At 43.2% G+C, this 26,116-nt stretch overlaps 1 protein-coding gene across 1 annotated transcript in view; it reads left to right on the forward strand.

Moving 5' to 3' along the window:
• Nucleotides 1–26,116, forward strand: part of angpt1 (angiopoietin 1) — a gene marked incomplete at its 5' end in the record, with an annotated part of 51,080 nt that overhangs the window by 16,505 nt on the left and 8,459 nt on the right. Inside the window, 6 exons of the mRNA XM_079232457.1 lie at nucleotides 5,641–5,796; nucleotides 6,422–6,543; nucleotides 7,697–7,929; nucleotides 13,128–13,249; nucleotides 14,694–14,795; nucleotides 18,444–18,610. Of these exons, the coding sequence (XP_079088583.1) occupies nucleotides 5,641–5,796; nucleotides 6,422–6,543; nucleotides 7,697–7,929; nucleotides 13,128–13,249; nucleotides 14,694–14,795; nucleotides 18,444–18,610 (902 nt within the window). The remainder of the gene's footprint in view (nucleotides 1–5,640; nucleotides 5,797–6,421; nucleotides 6,544–7,696; nucleotides 7,930–13,127; nucleotides 13,250–14,693; nucleotides 14,796–18,443; nucleotides 18,611–26,116) is intronic.

A 26,116-nucleotide genomic window follows, 5' to 3' on the forward strand; every position in this document is an offset into this window, starting at 1 on the left:
TTTGGAACAATGGGACCTTGATTTCAGATGGTGGTAGATAAAAGCCTGTTTGTCATTTCTAGCAACCATTGATTCGGCCAAATGCAAATAAAACTGATGCTTTTATCAGCTGTATCTCGGGATGCACCAATCTGACTTTTTCAGTATGTATGAGTTCATTCTTTTACAGGGAAAGCAACATCAGCCTTGACATATACATTGCTTTCCTCCATTTGGTAAACCAAATATGACAAATAAATATGTCAATATGAATTTACTGTTTTGTTAATGTGCACCAGCAGTTGCAAGTATCCATATACATTGTTGGCGTAGCAAGCGTGAAATGCCTCCAAACAGCTGATTTGTTCATTGTATCTCCCTCAGCTATGAGGTCTACCATCGTGCTGCTGACACATGGCAAAACACAGAATTGTATTGATTTGATTGTGATATCTGATCCAGCTATTAGTGTCGGTATGGGCCCGATATCAGAATCGGATCAGTGCATTCCTAACTGTGGCTACCTCACTAAAAAAGCTAAGCTAGTGTTAGCAACATGAGTTTGACAAAAACACTACTCTCTGACCTTTCATGCTGGATCCTATTAATACAAAAAAGGACCTAAATATGTACTCGATTGCTACATACATGAAATCGTATTAAAAATGTCCTTAATGTGACGTCTTCTCGGGTAATGTGGTCTGAGGTAGCACGAGCATAAATGTCCTCAAATCCAATGAAGAGTTGCTAACGTATTCGTGAATGGGGCTTTGTTTAACATAACCTGTAACCTCACAAACTAATCTTGTTGGCTACTTATGGATGTACCTAATGACCTTGGTAGCAATGCTTTAAACTTTTTTTTACTGCAGAGATGCCATCCCATTGCAAACCGCTTCATTATATAGATAAATCATTTTTTTAGCATTATCGGGCCTGGAGTGCCTCATAAAGGTACCTGAGATCTGCAATTTGGAGAAGATGTGAAGGGAATAAATAGGCAGTTTATCAAACCTTCCATTTCATTTCACTAAGGCATGAGGCGCATCTGTTTGTTTGTTATATTCTCTCTCTCTCTCTCTCCCTTTCTCTCTCTCTCCATTCTATAAGAGGAGAAAAATGTGGCAGCAATTGAGTAAACGCCTGGGTGTTGACCACCGGGGCGAAGGTGACAGAGGTCAACCGTGAGGTCACCCTGAGTTGTTACTCACCTGATCTTGACAGAGTTTAAGACAGAGCGTCTTAAAACTTTGTCATGGTGGATTTAAAAACAAACAGGCCCGTGGCTGAGTAAGACAGCATTTCTGAAATGTGCAAAGAGGTTGCCCATATCTGTAATATACAATTCTGAAGAGTGACAGGGCAGTGAGAAAGGGTAACACCTCCTAAAGCCCCACCAGGGTGACTTATAGGCCCAGGTCTCAAAGAGGGGTGTCAAATTCACCCTTCTTTGTCAGTGGGCGATAAAAAGGCGTGAGTGAATCTGCTGCCGTTCAGTCCAAGGTGGCTTGTTAAACTCCATGAGGTGCTGATTTTGAGGGTGGGTGGCAGCGGGTAACGGCCTCCTAGATCCAGTCCATTAAAGTGGTTTGAAATGGGTTCAGGTCTGAACGTAAAGGATGCATCCCAGAGTCCCAGTAACACCATCACGCCCCGCCACTCCACCACACCCCCAGACAGAGATAAGCCGGGATGTGACAGAGCTACAGCACTAAGTGTCTTATACAGTCCAGACCCACAGTTTTCTGACTCTCACAGAGTCTCTCAGCTCCGCCGCTGTTTAGAAAGAGATCAAGACCCCCTTTCAGAATGGCTAAATGGTAAATGTCAGAAAAGTGGTAAACATTTGCAGTAATCTGTTAAAATGAGAGCAGGGAGTAGGATCTTGAGGGATAATCCGGTTCTTGGCTCTCAAGAGATGGCAATTTAGCAGCTGACCCATGATGATGTGCAGGATGTGTCGGGGGATGTCAACTTTGTGCCTTTCCCCACGCCCCGTGAACACTTGTCTCTCTCTGTACGATGAACCGTCTCTTTGCTCTTAAATCGGCATCCCGCTGCAGGTACATGCTTCACGTTGTGCAGCTTGTCATTTACGTTCTCGACGTCCCAAAGCAGCTCGTTTAGTGATTTAACAGCTGGTTGTACCTCATAAAGTGTCTAAACGGACCAGTCTGTACACGCAGTGCGTTTTTTAGTGAGGGGGCAGTTAAGGTACTAATGGATCGCCATCGTCGCGATGGCAGGCAGCATCGTTGGCAATGTCGCAGGTGGTCTACACGAAGACATACTGTGACAAGCACACCACCCTAAAACCTTTATGCCTCTGTGTAAAGTAGCACTTAGGGAAACATAAACTTGTGTTTATGTGGCTCTCACTTAGCAAACAGTGAAACCAGAGGCTAGATTTAGTAGTTTCTAAAAGTAGAGTCTGGTATTATTGCACCTTCTGAAATGTCCCCTGTGAATTGAAGTTTAATTTATTTTTCTTTCTTTCCAAAGTGGGAAGTGTTCACACAATGAAGGGAATTGACAAGTTACGACTTTAAAAATTAGAAATTTCAAAGGGAGACTGTAACTTTTGAATGAAGAAATAACACGTTCTTTCTTGAAAAAATTAAAAGCTTAATTTGGAAGCAATAAAACCAAACATTCCTGTCTTTAGTACATTCTGGTTTTGCAGCAACAACCTTATTTGGTCTGGTATGACCCGTGGCCAATAGTGGCTAATCTTGGCAAACTTTAGGTAAATATTTCTCTAAAACAAACAGTCAAATTACTTCTCTCCACTGTTACGGTTTGTATTTAGGATTAAATCAGAATGTTCACTTGTGGCCACAGTGGCTGCTGTTCTTCATCATCCTTAGAAGCTTAAACCTGACTGTAAAGTTGAAGATGACCCCATTATTTCTTTCTTTTTGTTTAACCCTGAGTTGGAGGGATCCACCAAGAGGCTTACCAAACCATACAGATTTTAAGCCAGGTTTAGTGCTCGGACACCTGTTTCTCGTCAAATTCCCATTCGTGAGAAGAATTCACGAGTATCAGACAAAATTCCCACTCGGTTTTCTTATTTCATTGACTTTCTGACTACGTCTGGATGAAAATGCACTGTGAATTGAAATTAGCCTACTTGGTTCCAGTTTCATGTAAACTTGTAATGCTTTAGTTAGAATATATACTGGAAAAAAGCTGTCATCGGCATAATAACCTCATGTCTTCTTAGAAAATAAAGCTCCACAACCTCTGCATTCTCATCATTCACTCAAATGTATTTCAACATTTGTTACTGCTGGTAGTCAGTGACGTGGAAAGAACAGCACTGAAATGGAGCCGAGGTTAGAAACCGGCAAAATAACCCCACACCCACAAAAGACTCATTTTACGGCTTCTCGAGTGGTGATTTTACATGATTGGGCTTGTTTGCGTAATCTTGTTTCTCCTTGGTGCTTTCCATTTATGACCCCTGACAGATCCAGCCGCGAGGAAGCCGCATTCCCTACGACACAGACCATGAAGAGATCGCTCGGCTTGAGTTTCTATCAGCCGTTTGTCCCTTCAGTACCTTTTTCCCTTTTACACTGTGCAAAGCCAGACCGTCCTCAGACTGTTGACACAATGGTCTCAGCTGATGGGTAAACCGCAGTGCAAAGCTGCTGCTGTAAGACGTATGAAGCAGGGAGCTTTATTGAACCTTGGCCTAAAAGGGTGTAAAAAAAAAAAAAAAACGACACCATCCACAGATTTTTGAGATTTTACATTTCTATACGGACAAAAAAAAACATTTCAAAACAGTCATATTCTGTGGTTCATTATCAGGCAATCCATCATTACTTGAGCTTTGTGGATTCCAGACCTACTGTTTTCTTTCCAATTCCTCGAGCCAGACTATTGGAGGTTATGTGGAAAGTGACACTTATATCAGCCTTGTGTAGTTCACAGTTAGGGGAGCAGTGTTATGCCTGAAATCCGGCCCGAAGGAAATGTTGCAGATCCCTTTAATATTGTTGCCAAGATTGGATATTACATTGAAAAGCTAATTCCTCTTGGCGGACCTGTGCAAATGGCCCAGAGCTGACTGTGTGTGGACGAGCAGAGAGATCGTCTCTGTTCACATCGTTTAATAATCGATCCGCCTGGGATTGATCGAATTGTTGCAATCCATCTATTCCTTTATAAAAGCAACTTTTTCTGCAGGTGAATGTTTTATTTTAAACGCAGGCCATATCTGCATAGACTGAGGACAAATCATAAGAGCAATGATACAGAGATGAGATGAGGCTTGTGCTGTCACCGCCTGCTGTTTCTTGAGGAAGTGCCTTGTAATTCCCAACGAAGCATTTCGTCCCCTGGTTGCAGTAGAGGAGGGGAAACCGTCGCTAAGGACCCCAACACATGTGATGTTGTGCTGTTTGACACTGATTTGTCTTGGCTGATGTGTTCCTGAAACATGACTGTTACACACCATTGAGGAGCCAAAGAAAAACGGAGAAACTCCCCAACGGCCGATTATTGAATCACCTCGGTGTGCGTTCCGGCATGTCGACACTTAATATCCAATCAGGTCAGAGTTATTTATAAAACAAAAGAAAGTCAGGAACCATACTCGGACAAATCCTTCTCTATTAAACGCTCACAACTCAACCAGCTCCGCACAACGTAATTGGATGATACCTTTATTCACACTGTGAAAGCTCAGAACAATTAAACTCGCAGTGTAATATTTGTGTGTTGCGAGGAAAATATTAATTAATATGTGTCGCAAACACAAAAACGCCCCATGTGCGTAAAAGCCTTTTGATGACCTAAATCGGCCAGGTATCAGTACAGGAATGGAAATTCAACTAAAAATGTCCTTGGAGGAAGATATTAATATATATTAATATATAGAATCTGAGGACAGTACACAGATGCTCATAGTTAATCCATACGAAGAATCGTATTCCAACATAAACCTCCATCTTTGCTTGGGCATTTGTTTGTGTTTGAAGATAAGGATGAAAGAGTTCTCTACAGACATGCTTCAGTGGATATCTGTTCATCTCTGCCTCTTCCATCCAAAGCTAACCACCCACATCTGGCTGTGACGAAGCCCATTCTTCACTTGAGCGCCATTCAAATGATGGAAAAAATGGGTTTGTTTGTGGATTTCTTCAGATGTGGGCAACATGAGAAACCCTTTTTATCCCAGTGTGCAACAACAGGAATCTTAATAATCTAGTCAAACAAGGTTGTGTCTTGATTGAGGTACATTTTAAGGCATCCTTAAAACCTGCTATTAGTGTGAATGTGTGACAACTGGGGACGAAAACAATGCCTCAAAAACATCAGTGTAGCCAGCTCATTTATTTCCTAAAGTTGAAAATGGAACAATTTTAAACCACTTGTTTTACTACTTTACTGCACTGTGATCACAGGCAGAGTTGAAAAGCAGTTCAGTCCAGTGCCTCATTAACAGGCCAGCGGGTCCAGTTATATCAGCGGCTTATGTGCATCAGAGGCAGATGCAGAACCTTAATGTCTTGACATTGATCGAGCCATTAAGGTTCCATGATTCTATTTTTTATATTTCAGCATTTACATCAATAGGGCAAACGTACAAGTATACTATGTCCTGTTATGTATGTCTGTAAACTCAAATCCATGTATATCTTTGTGCAGATTGAGAACTACATCAAAGAGAGCATGAAGACAGAGATGGCTCAGCTGCAGCAGACCGCCGTCCACAACCACACAGCAGCCATGTTGGAAATGGGCACCAACCTCCTTTCTCAGACGGCTGAACAGACGCGCAAGCTGACTAATGTTGAGACGCAGGTAAGACCTTGAAAAACACACACACACACACACTCGCACTAATGCTCTCGAACATGCAGATGTGTGTCATTCAACTTTCTCTATCTATCTGCACACACACACACATACTGAGAGGATCCATCTTATGCACCATTACCTCAACTATGCCATGTTCAACTGCCGCAAAAAGGTTACAGAGCAGCGGCCAAAGACAATACCGATGCTGTAGAAATGGCGATCCCTTTTGGACCCTTTTGGCTCAGGTTCCTTTGAGTGTTTATATGGAAGAGTTTGAGGAGGAGGCGGAAAGTTTTGACGTGAGTGGCGGGTCATTGTAGCTACAGCACTAAAAAGATAACTGTTTGCAAAGTAAAAAAAAAAAAGATAATCATAGCAGAGATGAATATCTTCTAAGTATTTCCATGTGTTGGGCGAACACTGTGGACCAAATGAAAACAAAGTTGATGGTTTATATTTGAACTCCAGTGTCTAGAAAAGCCTTAAATACAGCCCTGCGGTTTTTTTTGGTCTCTCGTAAAAGTTTGTTGCACATGTGCATGATATTAGCTCGTAATACCAAAACTAAAATAGAATATATAGAACCATAACATAACCTATTGTATATGTGTGTTTCTTATCATGTCAGGTTCTGAATCAGACTTCCAGGCTTGAGATCCAGCTGCTGGAAAATTCTCTCTCCACTAACAAGTTGGAGAAAGAGTTAATGGTCCAGACCAATGAGATCAGCAAGCTGCATGACAAGAACGGGTAAACAAACAAAACACACACACACACACACACACACACACACACGCACACTAGACACCAGCCATACTGCACAAAGATAGATTGAAGCAAATAAAGATGATGTATCGGCAGACGGAGAGCCGGTCTGTACCGCTGTTCTTTGCCGGGATTGCGTGACCAAAATCAAAAGCTTGCTACCAGCTCTCACATTCTGTCCATTATTCCGTTGCATATACAACATCCATAATAGGAAGCTGGGCTTTCCATGTTGGACCACATTTGTAGCAAAATCAGGCAGTTAAAATGTGGCTTTTGGTCTCCAAATCTTGTTACTGTGATTGGCGCTTTGGGATTATCCGAGATGATGTCGTGTTTTAAAAGGGTTGGGTCCACATCTCCCGTTGCAGGGTCCGTAGAGGCTCCGTGCAGTTGCTTTGGAGAAAAAGGGAACATTTGAAAGCGCAGTCTCCGGTGATTCTGACTTATTCTCAAGGCTTACTTCCAAAGATATCCGAGTGCAATTCCCCAAAGCTTCAGCAATTATGACATTATTCCATCTTGTACGTGTCGCCTGTATTTCTTTTCCTTCACCAAATCTAAAGCAGAGGGAAACATGTGATCAGTTGATGAATTTGGTGTCAGTCGATATCAGACATCAGACTGTACAGTGGTAATTCTCACGTACTGGAGGGGCTTACTTATTTACCTCCGAGGAGTCTGCAAAGTGCACGATGAGGCGTGTGTTTATATTGTGTGGGGGAACACGTAGCAACCAAACCCACAGGCATCATTATTTGTAGTTATGCGCTCTTCTTGTATTTGTATTCGCTCTCTGGGAAATAGCATATCATATTGGTTGTAATTTCTCCCAGTGTCCGTGACAAAGTAAGGGCAGGAAGTAGAAATGTCAAAGGTGGAAGAATTTCACAAGTTCAGCATTAGTCTGTTAACCCCTATTTATAATGCTGTAAAAATGGAAGAGATGCACGTTACATAATCAGTAAGTCACTGGTATTATCATAATACAAATTGCAAAACAATATTCAATCCATTTGAATCTGCAAAAACAAACCTCATTCCAGCGGATTTGGATGCCCCAAAGGAGCTCAATGATTAGCAACTTCTCCGTCCTCCATGACAAACTCGTCTTCCTTTTTCGTCCTTTCCACTCCAGCGTGCTGGAGCAGAAGATGCTAGAAATGGAGACGCGACACCGCGAGGAGCTGGAGACGCTGAAGCAGGAGAAGGGGAGTCTCCACAGCCTGGTGGGGAGGCAGAGCGGCGTCATCGGGGAGCTGGAGGCCCAGCTGAACCGGGCCTCGGGGAACAGCACGGCCCTGCAGAGGCAGCAGCAAGAGATGATGGACACCGTCCACAACCTGCTCAACCTCTGTTCCAAAGATGGAGGTACGTGAACCGGAGCTCAAAGTCTCAAAAGCTGAGAGGTCATTGTAGCAAATATGAATGTGCTCGCACGCAATAGCCGACACATCCCGGTCGTCGTACGGTGCTGAGACAGGAGGAGAAGAAAGGCACAACCTATTAGAGGTGTCAGAAAAATGTTGAACCAAATCAAGAAGCCTGATAAGCGAGATAAGCTACTGAGAAATGTTTGAGCCCACAGAGAAATACCAGGAATGGTTTAAGATTAGATTAGATTAGATTTTTGTGTTAAACTGAGTGAAAAAGAAGAAATCAATAGCAAAGGAATGTGTGCGGTTTGACCCCACTTGGCACTGCCCACAGCACTGCTTTTCAAAGCCATTTCTCACCAGCGTAATGCAAAAATGCAGTGCGGGAATACAACTATTCACAACAAATTATTCTGCTGTCATTGATGTCTGGTCTGGCTCAGATTAAACGCTCGAAAAAAAAGAAAGAACAAATACATTCAGAGAATTAAGACCTTTGAAGAATCTGTGTTTCAGTGGAGAGTTGATTGGTTATAGATGATCCGATCTGATGTGATTGACTACCCTTTCATATTTATTATTATAGAGAAAGGCAATACAATGAATTATTAGTTCTGTGCAATTATAAAAGAGTATAGCTCAGCACTATATTTAAATCCATACATACATTTCTGGTTACGGTGTTCAGTGAGTCCCCCTGAACCAACGCAAACTAGCGACGACCCTAACCCAGAAATATGCAGAGTAACCTTTGCCAGACCACAAAGCGCAAAGCAAAATTTGCGGCACTCGACTTGTTTTGGATCATACTTCCTTCCTCTGGTAAAATGTTAGAGCTACATCCTTTTCTATTTTACAATCCTCTTGAATATGGCGAAACCAGTTCTATAACCCATGCCGAGAGACGCAGGGATGGCCTGGCTATAAAACCCTGCATCATTGAGAGCAGCATGAAGAAAGAAACACGGTTCTTATTGTAACCCGGCGTGCTCCTGTTAAAGAGGGTTGGAGCCTCTCGTAAACCAGCATGGTGCTCTTTCTTTTTGTTGCAAATATCACTTTTCACGCTCAACTTCAGAAAGCCTTTTGCACACAGCTTCAATGAAACGTCGAGCACGACTGGTTATGAAGTAATGGGATTATCGTATTCCTCCGAGTCCCTCGCTTCTGTTAAATACGAAACCCAGGGATTTCCCTTTTGGCCCGACGTTTGACCCGCCGGCAGCGCAACCTCTCTTGTTCGGTCAAACGCGGTGAACTCCTTTACCCCTTCCTCAGCCGTTTGAACGCCGAACCCACTTGATCCTGACATTGGCCTCAAATCCCATTGGTCACGGGAGATTTGACAAGAATGTCTGTGTCGGTGGGGGGTGGAGGGATTGGATGCCACTTCATTTCCATTTGTGGATTTCCGGCAGAGACGCCTGGAGACCCCACAGTGCTCCTTTGAGGTTTCCCATCAGGCAGGAAACAACAAGGACGTGACGGGACATGGGAGTCACGAGCTGCTGACGAGTGCACATGATAACGCATGCTTCTTATTTATCAGGCTGCTCCCTTTTTGTCATTTTAATGCTCCAATGCGGGAAAAGGGTCACGGGTTGCCTCTCCTCGCTATCCGCCTGTTTAGTCTGGATTTGTGTGTGTGTCACATTTAATTACCAGAGGTCGTTTGAGATGGCCTGGCTGGTCGTTATGTATCATCTTCATGCTCAAGTGTGTCCACATGCAAAACCTCTGCCTCTTTTATTTACCAGCTTTTGAAATTTGCCAAGTGTGATTACACTCTTTGTATTTTATGCTTTTCTAGCCTCTATTTTGACACCGTTCCTGCCATTTCCAGTGTCAGCGGGGTCAGTCGAGCGGGGCGGTGAGATGATTGGTGGCTGTCTTAATGAGAGGCGATAGAAATGGAACGTGGCCGCCATCGCTGCTCAGTGGTTGGTCTTTTCCTTTTCTGTGAAGTTTGAGGCGGTCTCGCAGGGGGTAGGAGTGGGGGGGGGGGGGGGTCAGAGGTCACTGCTTTCTTCACCCCAGCCCGAATAAGTCAAGCTGTAATAGCTCCTGGGGGACGTCCCGTCCGGAGGAGGCGAAGGAGTCGGTAGGCCTCAACGATCACGTGACGCACTGCCCCTGTTTTCGGGCAGATGCAGTAGCTTCTTCTTCTTCTTCTTCAGGGGAGGGCTTTTGTTTGTTTGAGAAATGGATGAGTGTTTTCGTTTGAGGAAAGGGGTTAGCTTGTGATGCCATGGAGTGGCGTCGGCTGGCATTAGTCGCTGTTTTGAAAACTGAGCCAGAGCATTTCCGCTAAAGCAGGGATTAAAATTGTCTTTGACTTTGCTTTGGAGAAGATTACCGATGTTTAGAAGAGGAGGTTTTAACACTAAATCTCCATGAACTTTCTTTTTCTCCCCCAGCAGTCCATGTATGGATTTTTCTTGAAATTAAGGCTCCCAGTGTGTTTTAAGCCACTGCAGCGCAAACTCAAGGTCGTGGAGACGTTTTCTTGATTATTTAGGTTGTAATCATTACCCAAACCTCATTAGGGCGCAATAAGCCACATACCGTTATTAACGGTAATTGACATCAGCTTTGGAACGCTTGTTTTTAAATTTCTGGCTGCTAAATATGATTTTGTTTTACAGTGTTCTATTATCCCACTTAATGAATGGCATTCATAATTTTTACAGCTGCTTACTCAGTAAGAGTCAAACAAAGTGGGATTATTTCAGGGGCCCACTCAAAACCCCAAGAAATAATAATAATTGTGGGTTGTAATGCCTCAACAGGACAGTTTGGTAAACCACTTCATTTAGACGTATCACTTTACGATCCAGACAAAGATTTTGACTGCTGCACATTATTTTTATGCTTCAGCGACCAGCAGAATGAGTTGACACTTATTGTTGCAGAGACCCTGTAAAGTGTGCGGTTATTGCGAGTCACCTCGGTGACCTTCCTAAAACCTTTATTTTTGCAGCGGGCACTAGACTGTTTTATTATATGTTGCGTTTGCACACATGTCTCTTTAAAAACTCCAAAATGGAGCAATGTGTTTGAGAGCCATTTAATGCGGCGGTAGATAGCATCACAGTCCGTGAATTCATTAATTGCATTTTGGGTCAAAATTATTCCATTAAGACTGTAGGTGGACTGATCATTACCTTTCAAATGGAAGAGCTCAACTAAACTCAACTCACAGAAATGTATCTGTTTGCTTCGCCGATTGCATTTTAAAAGAAGCATATTTGACTTGATGTTGGATGCTATCAATATTTCCCAAGTTTTCTTCATCTCATGATTCCGACAAAATGCATTCGCTCGTGCAAAGTAGTCGCACGTGTGATAATTCTTATGAGACAGAGCTTCACCGGCAGTATATCGTAAGAACAAGTGCAAGGAAGTCAGATTTCTATTATTAAACACACATAACTTGACTCCCATGAATCTTACTCATTACCCAGACATTTTCACACAACAACTATAATCTCATTTGCATGTTGAACAAGTGTACTGTGGGAATGAGCCGGTGTTATTTTACAGTGCTTTGCATCCTTCATATATGAATACACCAGAGAAATGCATTGGATCTCGGAATGGAATCACTTAAACTCTCTGCGGCATTTGGAGACTGATTATAGTCACATGGGAGCAGTGATGTCTGCGGCAGTTCATTTAGCTCCAGCGCTCGCTCTCCTCAGTCCGAGCACTTGGGCTCATTTGGCAAGGGTACTGATTTATGCAAACACCCAAGACCTGCCGGTCCTTTCACATGAACCCCCTGCTGCATACAAGTCCCTGCTGAACCACAAAATATTTTTCTGTAAATAAATATCGGGACATAAATAATATTTGCAGAGCTGGGCAGCACGCTGTTCAAGGGGAGCCGCTCCTACACTCGAGCGCCGCGTCCCTGTCCCCCCCGGCAGGCGGTCTTCTTCCACCGAGGGAGATCTCCAGGGCGATCGTGAGATGATTGTGCACACTGTTATGGATCGAATAACAGAGAGCTCCTCTCTGTCAATGATCTCCCCCCGGCCTCTAAAATGTGGCCCGCTGTCCGCCGGCTTGGGGTAAATTACCGTCTGACAGGGCCGCTCTTTGTTGTATTAGAGTCCGGGGCGCGAGGGCCCACTCTGTCAACCTGTCACAGCAGGAGATTCTTGTCGCTGACACTCAATACTTTGTCAAAACGCTCGGACAGAACACCCAAATAAGCGCCCTGCTTCCAGCGGGATGTTCCACGCTCGGGATCAAAGCAAAGGCTGAGGCTCGCTGACACATTGTGCTTTTCCTTGACATCTTCTTTTCCCAACTCTTCCAACAATATAAACAATGGTGTGAAAATGTAGATCAATGCCTCATATGAGGAGAAAGGGAGGGGGAGGGGAGAGAGGGGGGAATCGGAAGGAATTTCCATCAATATAACAAGGTCTTGGAAGGTAAATATAAACCACTTGTTATAACAGGAACTGGAAATTTATAGCTTGTAGTATTTTGTCCTTAGCCCCTTGCTTGGTTTCAAAATAGTGCCGCCATAATTATCTGCAGATGGAAATGGATGCAGCTGGTCCGTCAAAGAGCGAGGCCTTTCTGTCGGAGCGGGAGGAGGGATCATCCTGTCGATGAACTGCTTCTCTCTTGCTAACAAGTTGGTCGCCCTCAGATGGTATCTGGCCGTTACGAGATACTCGCAGTGAGGCCTCACCGACCAGCTTCTGCCTGAGACTCATTTTATGTTCTCCCCTCTGAGATGTACAGATGTGAAATAAGATAAATTGACCCGATGTTCGCAATCTTTGATTTCCTAAACTGTTAGAGAACAAGGTCTTTTTGTGTCTGTATCTTGTATATAAAGTGTGTATTTGATCCCTTGATTTGTCACAGAATGTTTTAACACCTGAGCTTTAATATCCTGTCAGTTTTCCGACAGACAGCTGGCATATGTGGCAACAAAATCTCTCTTGTCCGAGAGTGGCATTGATCTTCTCATCTTACGCTTGGCAAGAAAGCCAATAAGCATTTTTCCCGAAATGTCAAACTGTTCCTTTGGAGCAACGGCCGTAGAGTCTCGGTATCATAACAATCAAAATCAAAATCAATACCCAGTGAATATGCGAGTTGTGCTTGATTTGTATTTGCATAACTCGCGGTAACTCAACAATGTTTCCGTGATTTCTTTTATACCTGCAGTCGTGCCGAATAGCACAAAGGACGAGGAGAAGAAGTTCCGTGACTGCGCCGACCTCCACCAGGCTGGCTTTCATAAGAGCGGCGTCTACACCATCCAGATCAACCCTCAGGAGACCAAAAAGGTGGGAAGCAACAATATCTAACAACTGCTCTGTAAATGTGAAAATGTCTGCCTCTTCGTCACCTCCGGGTCGCTCGTTCACAGTGGGTTTACAATGGCTCCTGAAGGCTGAAAATACACTTGGCAGCTTTGCGAGCACAGGTTGGATGGGGGGTTGAAACTGGAAACGGAGCTGATCACGGTGGTGACAATTGTGCAAGTGTGTGTGTGTGTGTGTGTGTGTGTGTGTGTGTGTGTGTGTTCTCAACCTCTCCACTGTGCATATATTATCTTGATTGATGGTAGCGATGATTTAATAAGTTAGGAAGTCGGCACGAGGTTTGCGTGTGCAGATTTCTTTCGCTAAAGCTTGGCACTGCTAGGGTGATCGCAGAAATTTGAATTCCACTCCGCTGCATGGGCTCAGTGAGAATGGGTGCAGCGATGGATATTCAGGGAAAGCTGCCAATTTGCCACCTCAAGACCTATAGTCACAGATTTGCGATTGGACTTGCGTCTGTACGTCCGCCAAATCAGAGTGGTCCAGAACCACTTGGAAACAAATGCAACGTCTATTGAGAGACGCAGACTTCTCTACAAAATTGACGGGAAAGCATTTGATTCTGAACTTTCATGCAATTTGGTTTGTGACAAACATGAGAAATCAAACATGATACTATGCGGATGCACATCCGGCCTTGCGCCCATTTGAAGCGTCGAAGCTTCTCTGAGTGACTGACTTTCACTATCCGACTGTAAGCTAGTTAGTCTAGTTCAGTCAAGTTATTTCAACACCTGCTGAGTAATTGTCAGCTCCCACGCTCTCGGCATTGTGTTCATCCCACATTATATTTGCCCAAGTCGGTACATAAGTAAGTTTATGCATGCATACCATGAATGATGAGCTCGTCTCGGGGAAAACGACTCTGTCAAGGGCACTTCCTTAATTGTACCCAGGCCGCGCTCATGTGTGTTCAGCTGTGTGGGCTGGCTGAGGTGAGAGACCTTCTCCACTCCGCCCTGGGGTCTCCTCAAAACAAAGAGCAACACCGCAGACAGAGCAACAGACCTGCGTTATCGGCTTACACACAATCGGGTCCAAGGTTAAGGGCCACATTACACCAAGGACCTCCACTTTGATCCGACAGCATTGAGGCCGCCTGATGAGGAACATCTCCGGGGAGCTGGTGTGGGATAAGGAGACGCTGATTAAGTTTGAGGAGGACACAGATACGTCGCATTCCCGAAGATGATTCATCAGGAAAGCTGGGAAAAGGAGTGTCCGAAAACCAAATAATTGGCCGAGTGACCCTTCATTGTTTGTTAATGCCGCTGAGTCCCGTTGGATTCATCGGCTTGATAGTTACATTTCACGTAAAGACCCATGAGTGCTGTCATTGTTCCATTGCCTTTTTATGCATTTCTTTTTTCCCACCCTCCTCTGCGCTCCCTTTTGAATTGTGTAGGTGTATTGCAACATGGAAACAGCCGGCGGTGGATGGACGGTCATCCAGCGCAGAGAAGACGGCAGTGTGGACTTCCAGAGGACGTGGAAGGAGTACAAGATGGTGAGACGAGACACACACCACAGACACACACACTGGTCTGGTATGCAGACACTCATATCTCTTGGTAAGGAACACTGACCTCTTTCTGACAAATATCTCATATCTATTCAAATCAAGATAGCGGTGGTCCTTTTAAGCTCAAGACAGAGGGTCAACACACAGACAGAAATGGAGATAAAAACACCAAAATATCCGTTAGGACACTGTACAATGAGCAAAACATCCTGTTTCAAAACTACACTACGGATGATGACAAATAGCCACACATTCTTTTTGGCCTCGGAACACGCTGAACGCTAAGAGAAAGGATCCGCCGATCCAGATTCACATTCCTCCTCAGCAATAACTCCCCCGCCATTGTTGTGCCGGCAATATTGTCTCGGGTGTCTGAGACTTGCTCCGCTCCTCAGCCGAGGCTTCAACGACATGCTGTTATTCTTCCTCTTTTCCGACAGGAAATTATTACCTAAAATCTGCAAACAAACACATTTGTTTAGTCTCTGTAGCGCCGTGCCAGGTGTGTCATCTGTTTGTCATCAGGGAGAAATCTCTGTGTATTTGCATTGAGGGTGTTAACATTTCAGAACCGGAGTGCCGTTGAGACGGTGGATTGGGTTGTATTATTGCTGGCAGTGTGCGTTGCTTGTGTTTGCTCTGGAAGTCACCTGTGTATACCTTCCATGAGCCGTGAGTTTATTATCAAATGGACTGTGTTCCTTCCATCCCCTGTAATCTGCTTTGTGTTTCCCGTTTAATTACTTCCCCCCGTCTGCTCCGCTGCTCTTGATGTGCAAACTTTCAGTCAGGTGGAAAAGGATTTCTGAGTTATAACCAGAGAAATCCCAAATTAGATTGAATAAAGGTCCTTAACTGTGACTTAACACTTAACAAATGAAGACAATAAAGATATACGAGGCCTGAAAAGAAAGAACCAACTAGACCAGTGCAGTGTGTCTCCCTCTCCCCTTCCAAACAAAGACGTATTGAATCTCACTGTCGAGATAGCGGCGAAAGATAATAATAATAATCTCGTACAGCGCCTAGCTTTAGTGGATCATCACAAAATGAGACCAAACAAATGGCCAAATGTGTCCTGCAACTCGGGGAACTAGAAAACCGGACACGACTGGACCACGGGATGGTGGAGCTTATGAGTCGGACGTGGTGACCCTCGAGCTCTTGAACAGGTGTCAGAGAGAGCGGGGAGTTGCAATACACCAGGGCACGTTCACGGACCTTGGCCGACATTTACAGCGCTGATCCAATAGCTTAACGTTAGCGGTCATCTCCTTGACAACCCCGGAGATGATCGATGGTGTTTGATTTGTGTTATTCATTTTCTCATTCTCGGCCCCCCGGAGCCTCGTGCACACAGATTTAATGTACTTGGAGGATTTGTAAATCTTTCAGTAAAAACTGACGTGCTATTTCTGTGTGGGACCACGGAGAGACGCTTGGCAACGGGGACCATCTGATTTTTATAATCACATTACCAGGAGACCACACATCACAGGGGACCTCGCAAATCATATTCACAACTCACTCTTCCTTCTTATCAGCATGTGAAAATGGTGGTCGTAGCGCAACTCTTTCCAGCCCCTAAAAGCACCTTGGGGTGTACTTGTGCAGTTTCCAGGGGCAAAGTTGGAAGCTCATGTAGTTTGACTCGTGAATCCACAGTCAGCAGTAAGCTGACCACCAGCCTGAGTCAAGAGGATGAGAGAGGCAGGATAAGAGAGGCAGGAAGAGACCGTCTACAAAACGATCAATTGAGAGTATAGGGATGACGACAGGACGTAGATATATGGATAGTTTTTCTAACTGCATCAAATGAAGACACCGTAACAAATATGCAAAATACCTTGATTCAGACTTTCGGGTGTGAAAAGGCTCATCTCTATGAGCAGACATCTTCATATGTCGGCAAAGGGGGAAATATTGTTGGAATCGGAAGTGTTCTGCTTTCTGTTTGTACTCAATGTACTATTCGTGTTTGCGCGGGCTTTGGCAGGTGAACACAGCAAAAGTGTTTCATTGGCTGAAATTCAATCTCTGAATCCACCGGCTAATAAGCTTCTTTTTTCTTTTTCTTTTTGTAAATGTTAATCGGAAGACAAAGTCTTGCCCAGATATGTCGGACCAGATAGCCAATGGGTTCCAAGATTGCGAAAAGGCCCAACATGTACAAAGCTGTTTATATAGTCAGCTAAAAGTATATACACACTTAATAAACTAAATAGTAAGTTCAAAGTAATGGGTTCTGTGCCACTCTTAAGTGGCATTGAATGCAAACTTGATCAAAGCAACCTAAAAAATGATCAATTCAGATGTGTTGTATTTAAACACATTGGTATAGTTGAATATCATATATAACATTCATGAGAACATAAAGGCTGGCACTGATGAAAGGTGCTGAGGAGCTCAGATAGAAGACTTTAAGAAGCACTGTTGTAAAGGATTGGACTCTCTCAGTCTTTCTAGTTTATCTTTGCATGTGCAACAGTTCCTGACATTTACAGTGCTAAATGTTTACAGCTATTTTCTTCCCGATAAAGAGCTTTTAGCGAGTGGAACTGAAATACAAACTAAGCGCTCAGTCCAACAATGTGACGAACCATCTCCTCATGGCTCCTGAGCTAAGTGATTCTGATTAGGTTTGCGTGTGAGGGATCGCGAGGTACCGGAACCGCAATAAAGGAACACAACAATCACAAAGCTCCACGGGGCTCCAAGCCTTTTTTTCCAGCCAGGGTTCTTGAAATAAACCGCACTCACAGTAGGTGGCTTTGAACCGAGCTGGACGACAGTCAGGAGGGAGCATCTCTCCAGGAGTGAGATCAATTCTGGAGAAAGAGTTAGAGAGAAAAGGGAAAAGCAGTAATGGGCCCCAGTCACTTTCTCTTCCACCCACTCGGCAGGACATGCCTAAGGCTTGAGGAATGCCCCATATTTACTTTCCCTCCATCCCATTCCTCATCACCACACACGCTCAGCACAAACACAGACTTCTCCCTGACTTTGCTTCCTCGGCCCCCTCTTTCCCGATCTTTAATGGAGCGGTTCAGACTGTCCTGTCAGACCTGTAATGTCATCCCGCTTCACAATACTCCCCCTGTGCAATCCACTGCTCTTTGCTGCTGTCAGAAGCACTTTGCCTGTGACCGGGAGCCACTCTGATCAAATACAAACTTTTGCATGCGGCATATATATTTTGGGAAAAGAGTCTTAAAGTAGTAATGAGTTTAGCATGTGTGACTCGAGAGGAAGACATGGAATGGAAAAAGGTGTGCGTCTATTTCAGCTGGTACCAATTTAGACACTTTTATAGGTAGGTAAGTCTATCCACGTGGAGGACCAGGCCAAAAGCCAGCCTAAGAAACCTGCGTAAAAGCACATTAATATGCACTGTGAGTAATGTGTGCGGCTTATTCACTGAGATCTTTAGGAACGGGAAAGAATGCTGGGATGATATGAGTAATAATAACTAAGAATAACTTTAATCCATCCACAATCCTCTAGTGTTGAGATGTTATCATTCTAAGTGAAGCGTGGAGGTAGCAATGAGTAATATCTCGTCCATGATTTACAAAGGGGATTTCCAGCACTGTTTCCACACTGATTGTTTGGCTCCTCTTCCTCTCACTGCAGGGTTTCGGCACCCTGCCTGCAGAGCACTGGTTGGGGAACGAGTATGTTTACCAGTTGACCAGCCAGAGGCAGTATGCCCTCCGCGTGGAACTGACGGACTGGGACGGACACCAAGCCTTCTCGCTATACGACCGCTTCCAAGTCGGCGGGGAGAAACAAAACTACAGGTAAGACGGCGGATACGAAGTTACAGATGGGGATTGTGTTTTTGTTTCTTTCAGGCCAAGGAACTCACTCAAGACTGTGAGATTTGTCCATCCTCATGACAGCTTTTATACAGCGGCTGATATATTACATTACATTAAGCTGACGTTTTTATCCAAGATGACTTACATTTCCGCACTATATACCGTAGACACAGCAACGGGGAGCAATTAGGGGTTAAGTGTCTTGCTCAAGGACACGCACTAGCAGAGCCGGGGTTGGAACCAACAACCTTCTGATTGAAAGAGGGGCATGCTAGCCACTGAGCTACAGTCAATATGTAATCTGGTTTGAATTTATAGCGGCACCAGATGTTAAAATGAGACAAACTTCAGGCTGAGATGTGAATAAATGAATATATACATAATTGAACTAACCTGTCGAAGGCAGTGTTGGTTGGTTAGTCTGTCCACCACTTTGGTCCAGACCAAAATATCTCACCCGCTATTGGATGAATTTGCCATGATGTTTGGTGCAAACATTTATGTCATGAATTATAATAACCCTTTATCGAGCCTTTCAGATAGCACCATTGGAAGAATGGAATTATATAAGGACACATTACTGTAATGGAAAGTCAACATGTTGACATTGTAAACATGGCTAACACTTCTATCCCGCCGATCCGGTTATGCAACTCTGTGGCGAGGCTTTTATCATCGCAAAATTCCTTCCAAACCAAATCTATCGCTTGTCGTCGTCTCCTCATTCCCCTTGATTGACGCTTTGTCCCTGCATGTTGCGGGGGCGAAGGTTTCTGTTTTCTTTTGTGGGGGTTAATGATAACAGGCCTCAAACTATGGCAGCTGCTTGGCCCTCTCAGATGTGGAAAACTACAGCAAATTCCACAGAGTTCCGAGCAACTGCTGGCTTCTCGGGAAAAGCTCTGACACCTCCAATCCTACAGTTTTCACTGGATGACTGCTTCTCTCCGATAAGAGGTCCCTTTAGTTGCGAAATGTCTTGCGTCCAGCTTTAAATGACGAAATGAGAGGAGCGAAATTCTGTGGCTTGAAAGCCTTTTGCCTCAACCCTTCCACTCCTCGCACACAAGTGTTTCCCTACAGTGGGAGGGATGGGGGCGGAGGGGGTAAGGCTTGTTGCCATATACAATTTTTCAGAATTGTCATGTGATGACAGGGGTTTCACTTTACAAGGTTTGCGTCTTGAGGAGCTTGTGTACCTGGACAGGGCTCTGTGGTTCTCTCTGAGCACCGGGAATCAAGCAAAGGAGATCAAGTTGTTTTTTTGTTTTGAATTTAACGTAGAGTTGAGGTTTTGGTCTAAAGGACTGAGTGAAATCATCTCTTCTTAATTGTACCTTTGGTCTCTACTTGTGGCCCTGGTTTGAATGCGAAGGCACTGACCTCAGGCTTGTGCAGGGTATGTAGGGTGCTGAATCAAACCTCAACATGCACCTAGATGTTTTTTCCCTTGTTTGAATCTCTTCAATTCACACACACATTAATATCTGCTTTTAAATCATCCCTTCTGAGATTTTCACGCATATTTTTAGCATCCCATGCTTGACCTTTTGTTCTTTTCAATTAGGGAAACTAAAGTTGTTGTTGTCCCTCTGCGGCTGGCAGAGGGCATCCCTGGCCATGACAGCCTGTTTTTCATGCAGGCTTATGCTGTTCAGGAGTCCAATCGACACGCTGATCTCTAGAAATAGATTTGTTCTTGAAAAATAGTTGTGGTATGGTAATCACAACACTGCGCCTCTGAAAAACGGCCCAAAACAAACCGATGCTGCCACGTTTTCTGCTTTGGCTCTTGCCTGTTTCTAAGTGTTCTCCGAAACGTCAGAGATAGCTGTACGCGATATGCCTTTCAGTTGGTTTTGGATTTGTTTCAGTCGTCCGTGGTGGTTTACGGGAACACAGTCTGCTTCACCGTGAGTCAGACAAACATTCGTAAAGACCTCATTTGGTGTCGTAAATCTGCCTCTTGCACTCTGTCTCTCTCACACACACGCACACACACACACACGCACACACACACACACGCACACACACACACACGCACACACACACACACACACACACACACACACACACACACACACACACACACAGGCTGTAAGGAGGAAAGCACATTAACAAGACAAACAGACCACTTGGAAAGCAGGTACAACAATTGAATAGTCTGAGTACATTTATTATAAACAATATTGAGAATTGCCAAGAAATGTTTGTCGAGCTGCCAGCTTCTTGGTTTCATCTATATGTGAAACGGAAATGACTTCAGAGGGGGGAGGGTTGCAATTATTCCTTTGTGAAATACAAGGTCCTAATCCATCATAAATGAAGTCATTTTTACAGACTAAATGTTATATTTATTACCAGTGTGCATTAAGTAAGGACCTGCTATTCAATTGTATTCAGTCATCTAATTCTTGTCGGGTTCATCCGGCATAATAAAACTGTTCAATGAGCTCATTAATAATCACACGATTGACGTTTTTTAATCATATTTTCTAAATAAAGTGTAATTTCAGTTTTTGGGTTGCATTTGGTTGATTTTTTTTTCATTTTAATTGCGATAATAGGAACCCTTTGAGACTAATATAATATATGATCATGCAATGTTTTTAAACAAAGCTTTGTAAAATTAGATGGGCATTGTTCACTATTTAATGACATTATTTGGACCAAACAAATAATCTATTATTAGAAAAATAATAAAGTGCAGATTAATGGATAACGGAGAAAATATAAAAATGTTGCTTTACTGTAAACTTTGCCAAACACCTATTTATGCATCTCTGGGTCCAATACTTTGATTTATGTTCCTTAGGGCAGTTTGGATAACAGAAAAAGACACCTACCACCCTAAAAACAGACTATGTATCATGCATGCACAACATGCATTAATTTTGCAGAACTTCTATTTGAAGTAGAGCATTGGAGCCGGAGCGAAGGGGGAGAGGCATACATCAATGCAAGAGCAGCCAAATGAAAGAAGACATTTACACTGGCTACATCTGCACAGCGTAAGCTGACATCAGTAATGTTGTTTTAAAATTGAACGAACAAATCTTGTGGACAACACTGAGCGATAAATCTGGGTTGACCAGCGCTTCAAAGTTCCCACTGAACCACAACCTCATAATATTATGAAATGAGCTCTTGAGTCTTTTTTTTTTTCATTGTGACTGGGGTCGCCATAATTGCAAAGGTTACTGTCTTTATAAACAACACAAATTCCCTATCATCAAACCTAATTAGGGTGCTGTGATACAGCATGGGTCGCAGAAAAGAAAATAATAAAACCGCATATAATTTCAAGACCTACACATATTGTTTTAATGATAACCATCAGATCAACACGTTCATTTAATCACCCTCATTTATCAAAGTTTCTTTGCTGCAAAAATGGGCTATGTGCTGCATATCAATGTGAACAGAAAAGGGGAAAGTAAAAATCAACCTTTATGAAGGCAAAATAACAAAGACACACGAGCTAATTAGAAAAAATACAAATGTTATGAAAAAAGAAATTATGGCACAGAATGAAGAAAATTGCATGTTGCACAAAACTAAATAATGTAACAAGAAAAGACAAATCAACAAACTGGACTGAGTGATGCACAATGTTTGCAGACATAAACAGTTCCATGCAGATAAACAGTGATTACTGAGAACGGTCTTTAAGTTGCAGATTTAAAGGTTGTTATTGTTTCTAAAATAACCAGTTTAAACACAGGCATTGTCGATAAATACCAACGATTATTATGTCTCTTAGCCAAGAAAGATTATCTGAACTTTTCTTACACAATACTGTGACGTATATTGTAATTGTTTCTCGTAACAAACCTTAAAGTAGTTGTGATAAGAGTAAAGGCAATCAAGCTTCTTGCATTAAGAGAGAGTGGCAATCTCTCTGTGGCTTAAAGAACAGAACGAGCAAGTATGAAGAAGTATCGTCTGCATGAAGGTGTATTGGAAAATCCCGGATTCAAAGACAATAATTGTTAAGAAAAGTCAAAAAATAACCATACTCAAAGAAAGTGCATGTAAATGATCTGAATGTTGGCTAACCTCCAGGGGGTTACGGACTGTAACTGGACTAGAGCTCCACTTATAGCTGTAGAGTAAATGTTAAAGTCGTAGACTTGATCTGAGAGGGGCAATTAAAGTGGCATTTAGTACAATTGTTCTTCTAAATAATGGTCACAGTTGTGTCAAGAGTTTGCTCCAAACTAAAACATCAGTGTTGTTGCAGTGTGGGAGTAATGAAATCCAAAGGGTCTCATGTCCCATTAAAGAGAAAAAGAAAATAGAGAAAGAAAATTCAGAAGAGTTTGAATCCTCATGCAAGATCGTTTGAAGGCAGAGAGCATGAAACCTTTTCGTGATGTGGACTCAAACCTCAAATCATATATTTTCCAACATGCAACATTTTTGACGTTTCTAAAACTCCTTCGCTGAACTATTTATGATCCAAAGCCTGAGCCTGTCAATATCTTTTCTAGGATTACGCAATTAAAGTGAACTACTTCACAGAAGGGAAGTGTGTGAGTATGTTTAATGCATTTTAAAACACTAATGCACAGAGCATGGTGTGACGCAGTGAAGTACCCTGGGCACCAGATAGAGCCAGCAGAGGTGTACATTCACAGAGGTTGAATATATGCGCAGACACAAGTTGAGGTTAACATGGAAATATAGTTTTTTTGTATGTACTGTTGAAGCCCCCCTGCTGTAAGAAAAAGACGTATATGTTTATTTTTGAACGATCCATTACATCTTTATTCAATATCCTTCCTTGTTAGGACAGCCAAGTTCTTAAATTTAGTGATTTCTCCACATGGTAATGGCCCAATTTGGAATCAGATCTCGTTGAGATGTGTTTTCATGCAGAGGATTTAGTAAAGAAATTGGCAGCGATTTGGTTTCCAAAACATGGGGACTACTCTATTTTCCAAGACTCACACTGAGCTTATCTGAGATATCTCAAGTCTTGCCTTGAACACCATCCCTGAGAGCTTCAGGTTCCACAGTTTCCATTGATACTGAGATCTAGCACCAACGCTACTGGCTGCAACACTTGTGTAGGACAGGAAAAAAGGATCAGCAGAACAATGTGTGTGAAATGAAAAACGTGTTGTGTATTCAAAATGTATCTCAAATCAAAGTTGGAATGTTTTTTTTAGTTATGTCTCTCTTTCGCCTTCTCGGATTTAACAAAAGAAAACCCAAGAAATGATGATAGAATAAAATAAAATAAAATTACTGATGACACCTGAAACAATCCCAACCACCCTATTCCAGAGCTTTCAACCGCACCACATGGCCTTCATCTGTGGATTGAGATCATGACACCGAAACAAACTCAACCCCGCTGATGAGAGCTGTGGAAAAAGTTATCGCGTGAAGTTGTTGTGCCAGATTTCCACGTCAAGATCGAACGCTTACCTGGACAAACATTTAAATGTCAAGGTTTTGTTTATTGTCATTGTACAACTCAGGATTGCTTGATGAAATGCAGTCGGTAGTGCTCTTTTGCTACATAAGAAAAAGTGAGAAAAAAAATGAATTAGTCTCACAGCCGAAAGGAAGAAGCTTCAGTGAAGCCTGGTAGTGCGGCAGCTAAAACGGCAGCAGCGTGAAGAGGCTGTTTTAATATCTTCTCACCAATATTACTGATGCTGGGTTGATGCCAACCCATGATGTCCAGGACGTTTTTTTAATCACCCGCCTAGAGCCCACCGGCCGTGAGCCGCATGCACATCCAGCGATACAGTTTGCAATATTCTTTTCATGAACACAAGAGAGAAAGAAGACGACTGTGCGATCCACTGCGTTCAGAAACTTTATTCATACACCACGGCCAGTTATTTAAATATCGAAAAACACTGAAAATGTATTGCACTACAGCTAACCTAACCTCCAGTTCCGTCATACAGTGTTAGCAGTGTTTCGATGGAGCCCAGCGGTAGGAGAGCAGTCAAGCGGGTCTCAGCCAGCCAGACACCTCTGTGGCCTTGCAGTAGGAAACCTTTCGGTCGGGGTGATTAACCTCTGAAGGGCCAATCGGACTGCGGTTCAGGAGGCTAACGACTGCCAGGTGTGCACCAGCACGCGCTGGACCCTCAGCCGAACGGCTTGTTGGCTTTGCGCGCGGACATGAAAGAAAGCGAAGCAGGCTCAGCTTGGCTGTGTCATTCAAAAAGATGAAAAGTGACATTTTGAAAAAAAACAACGTTTTCATTTGAGTCTCGGGAAAAGATTTGCTGCACGGCGATCGCTCGCACCATTGCTGTGTTTTGTATTTCTGCCGTTTTCTCCAAAGAATCTCTCTTGAACTTTGTGCACGTACATTCCGTTAGGCACATTGTTTTATGTTTCCCCCCCCAGTAACCTCACCAGAGACATTCTTTCAAAAAGTCTCTGTATGACAGCAATATCCTCTGCTCAGAGTAACACAGTGTGTTGTGAAATGGGAAGTGTCAGATAAAAGCAAGACTGCGAACAAGCGGCACGTTAGCCGATCTGAGGCCCCGAGCCAATCCCAGCCGGCTCAGCTGTAATCCAACACATCTTTCCTCTGTGAGGAGGACCACCTCCAAGGAGTCCTCTATCAAGCACTGCTCTGCTTTCAATTAAGTCAAACCTTTTAATATACATGGTAGATAAGAGATGGAATGCTTCTATTTTACGTGTGACTCCAAATATAAATAAATACAGCTAATTAAAAGGTTTTTCACTGAAAGAAAAGTGTGACAGTATAAGTGTTTTAATGATTTCGATAATGATGATGTGTTTAAGGTACAGCGTGATAGAATCAGTCATTGTAGCCTAGATTTATTTGGACGTGCTCTCACATAAACATATCAGAGTCCACTGAATCCTCACTCGACCCTGCAATTCATTTCTCACGTATACAGTTTGCAGCTGTGATACTCCAGAGCATAGACTCATTAGGAAAGCTGAAACTGAATCTGCATCAAAGGCCCGCTGGTGCTGTTTTGTCATGCAAATAGTTTTAGTTTTATTTAATTTAAAAGGCATCTCTATTGTAGGCATTTGCAGGCACTTCTAATATAATTCAGAGTGTGTGGAGTTTCATTTGTAGTGCTTTGAACAAATTCGGCTTGCTGTATTTTTCACCAAGAGTGCTCTGCCCACTGTGCTTCAATTGGCTAGTGCTGCAATAAGTAGGGTTTGGGCAAGTTCCTCATGACGTGTAATGAGTTACGTTTTTACTCATTACTTTAAAAGTATTATATTATTTAACTCTTTACTTTGTATCAAAATGAATACAATCTGTGCAAAAAGTAACCTTTTAATGTGGTTAAAGCAGGAAAGTCGGTGAATCGGTCTGCATTGGTCTATGAACGTGACCGATTCTATCAGTATCAGTTGTCTTCAGCTGCTTTATACTGGATGGAAAGCTTCTCCTTCGGTTTATGAAATTCCTGCCGCATCTGAAGGTAGCAGGATACACATGTTGATACATGTTCG

This window comes from Taurulus bubalis (genome assembly GCF_910589615.1).
Source record: "Taurulus bubalis genome assembly, chromosome: 16".
Classification (NCBI taxonomy): domain Eukaryota; kingdom Metazoa; phylum Chordata; class Actinopteri; order Perciformes; family Cottidae; genus Taurulus; species Taurulus bubalis.